Source organism: Mus pahari, chromosome 1 (assembly GCF_900095145.1).
Source record: "Mus pahari chromosome 1, PAHARI_EIJ_v1.1, whole genome shotgun sequence".
In the NCBI taxonomy this organism is placed as follows: domain Eukaryota; kingdom Metazoa; phylum Chordata; class Mammalia; order Rodentia; family Muridae; genus Mus; species Mus pahari.
In genome coordinates this window covers 97,367,027-97,378,926 of record NC_034590.1, presented here as the reverse complement: position 1 = coordinate 97,378,926, position 11,900 = coordinate 97,367,027, and the positions used below count along the sequence as shown (strand labels likewise).

The 11,900-nt window shown below is 48.3% G+C and overlaps 1 protein-coding gene across 1 annotated transcript; it reads right to left on the bottom strand.

The window, feature by feature from the left end:
- Positions 1-3,299: 3,299 nt before the first annotated feature.
- Positions 3,300-8,557, bottom strand: Bckdk (branched chain keto acid dehydrogenase kinase). The gene is made up of 12 exons (XM_021197395.1): positions 8,470-8,557; positions 7,510-7,871; positions 7,332-7,400; positions 7,146-7,256; positions 6,848-6,895; positions 6,652-6,771; positions 6,474-6,572; positions 6,221-6,294; positions 4,572-4,700; positions 4,396-4,485; positions 3,849-4,007; positions 3,300-3,761 (listed from the first exon to the last, which is right to left on the bottom strand). Exons 2-12 carry the CDS (start codon positions 7,702-7,704, stop codon positions 3,617-3,619), a joined length of 1,239 nt encoding a protein of 412 aa, XP_021053054.1. The 5' UTR covers positions 7,705-7,871; positions 8,470-8,557; the 3' UTR covers positions 3,300-3,616.
- Positions 8,558-11,900: the final 3,343 nt, after the last annotated feature.

Here is an 11,900-nt window from a genome sequence, read left to right as displayed (position 1 = left end):
TAGGGATGATAATGCCAGCCAGTTCCTCCTTAGCTGGCTTACTGGAATAAAGTTCCTTTTCTCACCCTCTATTGTTGAGACTGACTGGCTCCTGCCACATGGTTTGCATACCCAGCATGTACTGGTAACTTACAATAGCCCTTAACCCTGTTAGTCAGTAGGGCTAGGTAAACATCTCAGACATTTTCTGAAAGTTCTTTGATTCATAATTTGGGATCAGTCTTCATAATAGTTCTTAAGAGAGAGGCAGTTTAGCTGGGCATGGTGGCACACGTCTTTAATCCCAGGACTCAGGAGGCAGAGGCAGGTGGATTTCTGAGTTCGAGGCCAGCCTGGTCTACAGAGTGAGTTCCAGGACAGCCAGGGCTATACAGAGAAACCCTGTCTTGAAAAACAAAACAAAACAAAACAAAAACAAAAAAAAGAGAGAGAGAGAGAGAGAGAAAGGAAAAAGAAAAAAGAGGCAGCTTGAGGTCAGACTCAGACATTATGGTCCAAGAAATATCTGACCATTGTGTATCTATGTGAGATGGCATTGGGACTAGAATAAATCCCTTTGTGTGTGGCACTGGGAGAAAGCTGGCTAGATGATTTGGCATGCACTGCTCTTGTAGAGGATCTCAGTTCTGCTTTCACATCAAGCAGCCTGTAACTCCAGCTCCAGGGGATCCTAAACCCCTCTGGACTCCGCAGGCATCTGCAGCAATGAGCACAAACCCACAGGTAGACACACATACAAAAAATAAGAGAAGGCACTAGGAAAAACTGGTTACTTTGCTGTTGGGCAGGAAAGAAGTTTAGAGCAGGATGATACCAGGTGTCTGGCGTCCTAAGAATGAGAAGATACAACCAAAGGACACCTCCCACTCCAACTCAGGATTGTTACTGCTTTTGCTCAGGCTTCTACCTCACTTGACACTTCACATGACATCTTAAGTTACAGTTACTAGCCTAGGCATAGGAAATACACACACCATGCTGCCCCCATGCCAGTGCTAGCCATGATTAACATGTAAACCCAACTGTTTTTCCCAGAACTGTGGGGGCTGCGCTCAGATCCCCACCACTTACTCTTACTGTGTTTGTATGAGCCTACACGTGTGCAGGTCAGAGGACTTAGCAGGACTCACGCAGTCCTCTCCTGCAATAAACTCTGGGGACACCTTAGTGGCAGGTGTTTACTGCTGACCCACCTTGCTGGGCCTGGACCCTTTCTGTTGCTTCTGATGCTATACCTGAGTTGTTTCTCTGTGTGATTAACCTGTATGTAGTTTGTTTGTTTTTTTATTTTTGAGACAGGGTTTCTCTGTGTAGCTCTGGCTGTCCTGTAACTCATAAATCCACCTGCCTCTGCCTCCCAAGTGCTGGGATTAAAGGCGAACACCACCATGTGCGGCCTGTATGCATATTCAAAGATTAGAACATGAGGCTCTTCCTGACAACTGCCTGTTGAGACAGGGTTCTGCCAAGCAGCCCGGGTTGGCCTTGAACCCTGATACCCCTGTGCAAGCACCACTAGTACTAGGACCACAAGTGTGTACATTGATTCTACCTGGAAAGGCTCAAGTTCTCAGTGTAGGAATGTAAATACTCTCCCACCCCCACGTCCTGAAATGGGGGTTGTCAGGTGAGGGAACTGGTTACCATGGAGCTTCACTCTCTTATGTGTACCTGAGGGACAGTGGAGTGGCTCTGGACTTCTCATTAGTCATTTCCTTGACCTCTCCGCTTTCCTCTCCTGCTCCTCCTACTCCCTTTTGGAAGTGCATATACACACGTGCACAGAATGAAACTGAAGGCATTACAGTACCCCAAACCCCAGTCCTACTTTAACAAATTATTTGGACACAAATGCTTCCCAGGATCAGCTTTTAGAGAACCCAGCCTGAACCATCCTTTCCTATCTTAAAACCCATCCACAGAGTCCAGGGAAAATCCCATGCTCCAACACTGCGCTCTGGCTATTCCCCACCTCTCTGGCAGACAGGAGGATTTTCAGTGTCTTAAAGCATTGCAGTTTTCCACCACCTTCTGTTTGGCCCCCAGATACAATTTCATGTTACCTCAATCCCACAGTTCTATCCATGAGAGGCAGGAGATAGTATTGACCCACACCTGTCTCAAGAAGAGAAGTGACAAGATCAGACATGAAGTCAAGAGCTAGGTCTGTCTCAGCACTTAAGAGGCAGAGGCAGGAGCGAGTACAGCAAGTTCAAGGCCAGCCTGATCTAGAAGTCAAGTACCAAGCCAGCTAAGGCTATTCAGAAAAATTGTCTCAAGAAAAGGCTGGGGGGGCGGTGGTTGGAGAGATGGCTCAGCAGTTAAGAGCACTGACTGCTCTTCCGAAGGTCCTGAGTTCAATTCCCAGCAACCACATGGTGGCTCACAAACATCCGTAAGAAAAATCTGATGCCCTCTTCTGGAGTGTCTGAAGACAGCTACAGTGTAAACACATATAATAAATAAATAACTCTTTAAAAAAAAAAAAGAAAAAAAGAAAAGAAAAGGCTGGTATGTAGCTTTCTTGAAGAGTGTTTGTGTTCCATGCAAGAAGCTCTTAGCATAGCATAAAAACAGGTATGGCATTGGACAAGACAATGATCAGAATTTCAAGGTCATCCTTGACTGATGAGTGTGAAGCTAACCTGGGCTACACAGACCCCCCCCAACTCAAAGAATACATAAATAAAAAAATAAATAAATAAAAAGCAAACAAAAAGATCTGATTCTTCTATCCAGTCCCCCCAAGCAAGCCCGTAGGTCTTACACAATGGGGAGGGTAACTCTCAGTTCAAAGTTGATCTGAAGTTCTGTTCCACTCAGTTCTGCTCACGTGCTTTCTGCCCAAGTCCCTGGTCCTCCCTAAGAAAACTCCGTATCTGTCTGAGGTAGTCAGGTCTCTGTATAACCTCATGCATTTCTTTTTGCAGCCACAGTGGGCAGGCAGTATTTTTAACCTCATGGAAGCTCTGGAGTCAGGTGGCTTAAAGACTGCCCAGTCTAGTGACCTTTACCTCTCAAACCCACGGCTGCCAGGAAGGGAAGAGTCAGGCCTGAAGCTAAGTCTTTCGGGGCCTCTGATAGCGTCTGGGGCCCAGAAAGACTTGTTCAATGAGCAGAAGTTGCCAAAGTCACTCCCACTCTTGCCAAGTCAAATAGGCGAGAACCTTGGAGTCACTTCTGCCACAGTGCCAGGCCAGCCAGAGACTGGACGTGACTAGGTTAACTCCCAAGGCGTAGGGAATCCAAAGGGGGCAGAAACAAAGCTTGCCTGCCCTCCCAACATTTGGGGCCCAAGAGGGCATTTAAAAATGCAAACTTTAATAAGCAGCAGGTCAGAGGAGTCCTCGAGAGTAAGCAGAGCAGAGCTGGTGTGAAAGGCCTCAGAGGTGCCTGCTTCCTCCCCTCAAGGCCGGGGAGGCAGAAAGCAGCAAGCTTTGCTGAGGAGGAGTGGTTGGTGCCCAGCTCCATCTAAGTCCACCTGTCTGAGGCCCTAAGCTCCACCAGGCGGCAGTCTGCAGAGCACAGCGGCCCCCTGCCAGGCCCAGGGGTCCTCCGAGGAGTGTGGCAGGGGTCCCCCGAGGAGTGTGGCAAGCTAGCCAGCCAAAATCCACCATCAGATTCTGAAGCTTTCCTCCCGACCATCAATGTGGCGGAGCCGTAGGTAGACATCTGTGCCAATGCCCTGCAGGGACTGCAGCTGCAGGGAACCACCGAGATACTCTGCATAGGCTCTGGACGTGGGCAACCCGAAGCCAAAGCTGGGAGCAGTGGATAGGATAAGGGCGTCAGAGGCCTGAGTGTCCTGGTTTACCCCTTCCTCCCATATTGGGCAGGTAGGGCCTTACCCATGCATAGGTCCTGACTGGCCACCACTGTGCATATCCAGGTGGCCGAAGAGGGGGCTGATTCGGGGGTCCTGGGTGCTGGCCTCAGCTGTGGTGAAGTGGTAGTCCATGACCCGATCCAGGTCCTTATGAGCGATTCCTCCACCCCGGTCTGAGATCCTGGCAGGATGTTGAGAACACAGACTTGGTAAGGACTAATAGATGTCACTAGTCCCCTAAGCAGACAGTGCTGAGTCTATTCCTATTCTCCCTAAAGGTGGAATGTGACTATTATCTTCTACACTCATATCTGTCTGGGCCACAGACTGCTTCTATTGTCCCATACAATTTGACGTTAACTTTTACTCTCAGCAAATACCATCTCCCAACTGCAGGTCCCTCCGCAGGCCCCAAATAATATACAGCTGCTGGCAATCTTAGGATCAAATATCTTTTCTGACTGGGTCCACATCCCAGATCAGGGTAGGGTCTGGCTTAAGGTCTACAGCAAGTTAGAAATAGTGCCCAGAATCTTCATCCAACCCAGCCCAATTCTATTTGAGCAAACCTGATGATGAGATCAATATCATTATTGGCGATGGTGATGACCACATCTGGAACATTGTAGGGAGTGTCTAGGTGACTCTCCATTGTGGCTCTATTCAAGAGAGACCAATAGGTGGTGGTGCCCAAGTTAGTCGTGTTCCCTCCCCCACCCCTACCCAACACAACCAGCCAGCCCACCTCATGGCGTTCTTGAGCAGCTCAGGCAGGATGTAGTCCAGCGGCATGGGGATGAAGGGGAACCGGGCAGCCACGTGTCCATTGATGCGGACTCGAGGGGCATTACCATACTTGTGCTCACACAGGCGTCTGTGGATAGAAGGGTTCAGTAGGTGTCCCTACAGTTACAGTTCTCAACTTGAGGTGATGCTTCTTCCCAGCGGGCACCAGGCAACACATGAATACACGTTTGCTCCTCGAATTGAAGGGCATTTCTGGTGTCAAATGAATAGAAGCCAAGGGTTGTACTAAACAGCCTAAATTACAAAAGAGCCCTCCACTAGTTTAAGATGTCAGTAATGGGGACTGGAGAGATGGCTCAGTGGTTAAGAGCACTGACTGCTTTCCCAGAGGTCCTGAGTTCGGTTCCCAACCACCTGTAATGGGATCTGATGCCCTCTTCTGGGCGACAGCAACAGTATAGTCACATACATAAACAGTATATTCACATACATAAATAGTATATTCACATACATAAACAGTATATTCACATACATAAAATAAATCTTTAGGAAAAAAAAAAGATGCCTAGTGGGGCTGGAGAGATGGTTTCTGATTGTTAAGAGCACTTGTTCTTACAGGGGACTCACAATTGCCTATAACTCCAGTTCTAGGGGCATCTCTGTGGCACCAAACACAAACATGGTGCACATATACACATACAGACAAACTCTCATGTACATAGAAAACAAGCAAGCCTGTAATCCCAGCACTAAGAAGACTGAGATAGGAGAATTCCAAGTCCCAGACCAGCCTTGCCTATAGAGTGAAATTTTGCCTTAAAAAGAATAAGCTAGCTGGGCGTGGTGGTGCATGCCTTTAATCCCAGCACTTGGGAGGCAGAGGCAGGCGGATTTCTGAGTTCAAGGCTAGCCTGGTCTACAGAGTGAGTTCCAGGACAGCCATGGCTACACAGAGAAACCCTGTCTCAAAAAAACCAAGCAAACAAACAAAAGGAACAGAAGTTGCTTGTTCAAGGCCCTAGATTCAAAAGAATAAGCTAATAAGTAAGTATGTAAGTAAACCAGGGTCCACTGACATGGGTCTTTGGCCAGGCATGGTAGCACACATATTTAATCGCAAAAGCAAGTGAGTTTGAAGCCAGCCTGGATCAACAGAGTGAGTTCCAGGCTAGCCAAGCCCACAAAGTAAGACTGATCTCAAAAAAGAAAAATAAAGAAATAGTTTGATGAGTGAAGGCAATTGCTTCCAAGCTGACACCTCCTGATCCCACATGATGAAAGGAGAAAAGTGACACCCATCAAGCTGTGACACTTACCCACACACAGGCACATAGCCCCACACAAAGAGTTAAATAAAGTGTGTGTGTGTGTGTGTGTGTGTGTGAGAGAGAGAGAGAGAGAGAGAGAGAGGCAGAGAGGCCTCAGTAGAGAAGAGCACTTGTCCTTTCTTGTAGAGGACCCAGGTTTGGTCCCCAGCACCCACAGGGCGCACAGACACACATGCAGACAAAATACCCACACATATAGAAATCATTTAATTTTAAAAGAAAATCAAAACAAAGAAGAAACTTTGCTGCAGACCATGCAAGGACTCAGATAGAGGCCTTCCCTGCCTGAGCCACCCACTCCCCACCGTTCTAGACTCACCTGGCAAAATCCACCCACTTCTCGATAATCTTCTTGGGCGACAGACGAGTGCAGATGATGCCAACAAAATCAGGCTGGCAGGAAAGAGAAGGTCAGAACTAGAAACACTCCCACCCAACTTCAGCTGCCAAATCCCACAAATTCTGGAATGCCAGAGCAATCCCCAAGCCCGTCCTCAGTCCCAAGGGGGCCTGTGGCGCTGGTCCCTTTCCCCATTTAACATTCTCAGATCAGCCTTGGGTCTCGGCTCCACCTTGTCTTCATGTAGCGCCAAGTGGTGAGTAGCCAGCATTCGGATCCCAAGTCTTGACGTCAGTGTTTTATCCAAGAAGTACCGGACTAGCTTTTCATCCTATAAAGGGTGAGTCTCAGAAACCTGTTCTCTTCCTGACCCTCCCCCTTCACCAGGCCCATTCTCTGTTGCCTCTGACCTGGATGTGTTTCCGGCTCTCACGAAGACCCTCAGCTAACAGGGTCACCACATCCTTGTGGTCATCCAGCAGCTGTCTTACCAGCTGGCAGTACTGGGCCTCATCTGCCTGGTCCTTGATCTGCAGGTCACAGAGTTATGAGCACCGGTAGTCCAATCCTGACCTTGGCCCCTTACCCTACTCATCCCAGCCTCACCGGAGGGAAGTCTGTCAGCTTCTGGAAGGCCCGGATGTATAGCTCGTGCTGTATGGAGTAAGTATGAGAATTCACAGGGCTGCCATAGACACTTCAGTAAAAAACAGTATCCATAGGGATCAATCAGTAAGCTCCAAGCGCCAACGACCCTTCCAGCTTTCATGAGTATGTAATCTTGGCCTCTGCTGTTTTGAGGCATGGTCCCATCCTGACATGGCACCTTCCAGCAGGCCTGGGCTCCCTCCCCCATTTGCCTCGTTGGCAGTGTGCACACTGACTGAAGGTCCCTCCACCTTACCACATGCAGTATGGTAGGGTTGCAACCAATGATGAAGGGAAGGCTACGGAAGCCCTTGATGCGGTGAGCAATCCTCACTGGTAACTCTTGCTGCAAGTAGCGGCCACTTTTCTGTAAGAAAAAGAGGGAAGGGCCTAAGCAGCTGGCTAGAATTCCTGGGGCAGAGAAGGAAAGAGAGAACCTTACCAGAAGGTGGCTGCCATCCTGTGAGCGACCAGAATAGAGCATCATGGTGGGAGTGAGGCGGACTGAGGGCTAAAAGGGAAGATACACTTTGAGCACCAGACATTCAAGACCCGGCCACCCCACATTAGCTCAGCCCTTCCCCATGAGACTTGTTCCGTGAGTCACCCAAACAGTGTACCTTCTCTGCAGCCACATCAATGGCTGACTGGTTGTAAAAGGAGGTGACAGTCTTGGAGCGTTCCCTGGCCAGCTCTACATGGTGTGTATCGGTGGCTGATGTTGAGCGAGCCCGGAGTGATAGTGAGGGCCCCAAGAGGGGCCAAAGTGAAGACCAACTCCGAGGGCCGCTGCCCAGCACCGAAGTCAGCATCATTGTCCTGCTTCTTTGTTGAACTAGGGTGACACTATAGGACTAAGGACCAATAGTGACCCCAAAGTGGGAGTAAAGAGAAAGTGGGTGGGCGAGGTTTTCTCCGGATTTCAGAGATGTGGTTCCCTCGAGGATGCTGACGTGCTCAGCGTCCGCACAGCAGCTTCCATCTATTGGAGTAGTGGAAAGAGATTGTAAGGATCCGAATCCAGATGGTTTGCACTATTTCTCCATCTCCAAGTGCACACCAGTAGATCTGGACAATCCTGTCCAGCCCTTACAACCACCATCTCCCGAGATACAATCAGGCTGAGGTTGGACAACACATTCCAGGTGTCCTACTCTTCTATGCAGAACTACCTAAAGGCTTGTGTGCACACTCGAGGAAGCGGGTGGGGCAGTCTCCAGTTCATTCTACCCATAAAACCTCTCCCCAGCTTCCTCAGGTTCTGGACAGCCCCATGCAGGGGCTGGATCTGACCCCTACGCGGTGTTAGGGGACTTGAGCCTTTGAAGACTGGCCTGCGTCCCCGCAACAAGAATAGCGCACGGGAGAACAGGGTTCATGCAGCAAAACTGCGGTCCCGGAGTTCCCCACTGGAGCTCTCCCTCTGCTGGGTCACTTAGTCTGGACAGGGTCCCCCCCCATATGGTAGATGCCAGCCTCGGCCCATGCGCACTGCCGTCAGAGGTGGACGCTGAGGAGCTATGCTGCCGAGCGTCTGCCGGAGGGGGTCTGAGTGAGTTACTGTGAGTTATTCCACTTACCGCGAGGCCAGACGCTGGGCCCGGGTCCGAGCGGAACCGCGGGAGCAGTCGACCCGCCCGGCTAGCCGAGCCCGCCTTCGCCCTCCCCGGCGGTAACATCGCGCGGGCTGTGTTTACCCAATGCCTCCTGGGAGTTGTAGTTTGACCACAAGAACTCGCGTAGGCTCATGCCCGCCTGCCCTGTTCTCCCTGTCTTCAGATGAGTAGTGTGATTCCCTGCGTTAGTTCCGAAGTTATCAGTAGTCTATCATGGACTCTGTCTTCCACTGTATAAAATAAGCTCCCTGTAGCAAAATGCTAGAAAGCACCAAAAATCCTTAAATGTGTTCAAAATAGACCCTGTCTGCTGCTTCTTTTTTTTTTCTTTCTTTTTTTTAAATTTATTTATTTATTTATTTATGTAAGTACACTGTAGCTGTCTTCAGACACTCCAGAAGAGGGAGTCAGATCTTGTTAAGGATGGTTGTGAGCCATCATGTGGTTGCTGGGATTTGAACTCTACACCTTTGGAAGAACAGTCTTACCTGCTGAGCCATCTCACCAGTCCCCTGTCTGCTTCTTAAGGTCTCATCTTTCAAGCTCCTAGCCCATTCACGGTAGGTCTGGTTCAAACTCTGTCTCAGCTCCCTTAATGTCAGCCAATTTCTCAGTGCTCTAATTGTGGTACTGGCAAAATGAGCATGTATTAATCTTCGAAGTCTGTAGACTATGCAATTTTACCTATTCAAAATGCCTGGAACAGTGTTGGGTGTGGAATTGGCATGAGTGTTACTATTTCTACCTGTCTGCAAATTAATATGACTAGGTGACAGGAGAGGTAGGGTGTTTCAAGTAAAGAGGCATCTCCTCTGAGGAAGAAGACAGTTTGGTCCTGAGAGCTGTGCTAGGATCCCTCACGGAAGGAAGGTTGTGGGAGAGCCAGGTGCAGGGTGTGTACAGGTGCAGGAAGAGTGGAGCATTGCCTGGCGAGGCCGAATGGCAAGGCCGCATGGCGAACAGCCTGCATGATCTGCCAGGATGGCCAGAGCAGTATGGGATGCTCTTTCCTTCAGTCTCAGTTTACTGGCAAGTGCCACCACATGTGAATTCACTATAGGTTTTATCCTCCTCGCCTTAACCCCTCTGGCTGTAGTGATTGAGAAGATGGACCAAATAGCAAAAAGATCAGAGAAGACGATTAAGCAGAAAGATGATCAGAGGAGATTTTTCAGAGAGTTTGTTGTCATTTCATTTCTTCTTTTTAAATCTTTTTTTTTTTTTTTTTAAGATTTATTTATTTATTTATTTAATGTGAGTACACTGTTCCTATCTTCAGGATGATTTGGGGGATATAGCTATGCTAGAGTACTTATATAAGAAGCAGAAACCCTAGGTTTAAAGTGTGTGTGTGTGTGTGTGCGCGCATGTGAGAGAGAGAGAGAGAGAGAGACAGAGAGAGAGAGACAGAAAGAGAGACAGAAAGAGAGACAGAGAGACACCCTGAGAGAAGGAATTGGATTATTAGATTGGGGGTATGTAATAAAACAAGGTGCACACACATATTTTTGTTGTTTTGCTCTTACATTATGTGTATGGGTATCTGTTTGCATGCCTGTCTGTGTACCATGTATATACATTGTCCTCAGCGGCCAAAAGCAGGTGTTAGATGCCCTGAAGAGCCACCTCCATAACTCTGGCAGTGGCAGGTGGATTTCCAGGTTTGAGGCCCACCTGGTCTACAGAGAGTTCCAGGATGGCCAAGGCTACACAGAGAAACCCTGTCTAAAAAAGCAGTAAGCAGAGCTGGCGAGATGGCTCAGTGGGTAAGAGCACTGACAGCTCTTCCGAAGGTCCTGAGTTCAAATCCCAGCAACCACATGGTGGCTCACAACCATCTATAATGAGATCTGATGCCCTCTTCTGGTAGACAGCTACAGTGTACTAATGAATAATATTTATTTATATAAATCTTTTTTTTTTTTTTTTTTTGTTTTTGAGACAGGGTTTCTCTGTGTAGCCCTGGCTGTCCTGGAACTCACTCTGTAGACCAGGCTGGCCTCGAACTCAGAAATCCGCCTGCCTCTGCTTCCCAAGTGCTGGGATTAAAGGCGTGTGCCACCACGCCCGGCTCAATAAATAAATCTTAAAAAACAAAAACAAAACAGAAAGCAGAGGGACAGAGTAGTGCTATCACCAAACTATTATTACATTTTTATTATTATTTATTATTATTAACTGTAACTGTCTTATACTGTTGCTGTCTTCAGACACACCAGAAGAGGGCATCAGATTCCATTACAGATGGTTGTGAGCCACCATGTGGTTGCTGGGAATTGAACTCAGGACCTCTGAAGGAGCAGTCAGTGCTCTTAACTGCTGAGTCATCTCTCCAGCCCGCTATTGCTGTTTTGTGATGATTTGCTAGGTATCAGTAGGTCTTCAATCCTACTCACTGTGTAATCTCTTCCCACGTTGACTAGGACAGGACTGACCCAATAGGATAAAACAGAAAAAGTGGAGTGACATGTGCAGCTGAAGCATACAGCAACTGGTTTGGGTTTGGTTTTGGTTTTGACACAGAGCTTCAGTGTACCACTAGTCTGGAACCCCCTGGACCAGGCTGGACTCAAGTTTGCAGTGATCTTCTGGCCCTGCCTCTCAGGTGCTGAGCTTACAAGCAAGCACCGTTATGCTCAGTTGTGGCTCTGTCTGTCTTCCACTCACATAGCGCTTTTTAATCCAGCAGAAACCCTCAGTAGAAAACAGGAGTTGAGCAACAGGCCTAAACCCTATTTGTCTGCATTCATTTCCACTTGCTGGTATGCTCATCACCACAGGTTTGGCAACATCACAAATTAGTTTGCTTTTTCTTTTAAAAGGGGTATGTGTAGCCGGGCGGTGGTGGCACACGCCTTTAATCCCAGCACTCGGGCAGAGGCAGGCAGATTTCTGAGTTTGAGGCCAGCCTGGTCTACAAAGTGAGTTCCAGAACAGCCAGGGCTACACAGAGAAACCCTGTCTCGAAAAAAAAAAAAAAAAAAAAAAACAAACAAAAAAAGGGTGTATGTGTGTGCACGCACGCGTGTGTATGTGTGTGTGTGTGCGCGTGCATATGTGTAAAAGCACGCACATGCATGTAGAGAGGGTTCTTTTATTCCACCTGTTATATTTTGGGGTACAGAGTAAAGAGACAGAAAGTAGAAAGAGACCAGAGTTTTCTCTGAACATATAGAACCCTTTATTTCAAACATCAGAAGACAGACACTTTCCCACAGGAAAGGAGGCCCGCAGAAGGAGAAGGCTGGGGGCCCCTTAGGCAGGTGAGAGGCTTGAGAGGAGGAAGTTAATGCAGCTTCAGGGGGCTAGGTGCAAAGTCTGAGTCTCTCTTTTCTGGAGTTGTTTGCCCACACGAAGGCATTTTATCTTTAGAAGCCACCTTGCTTCAGTTATCA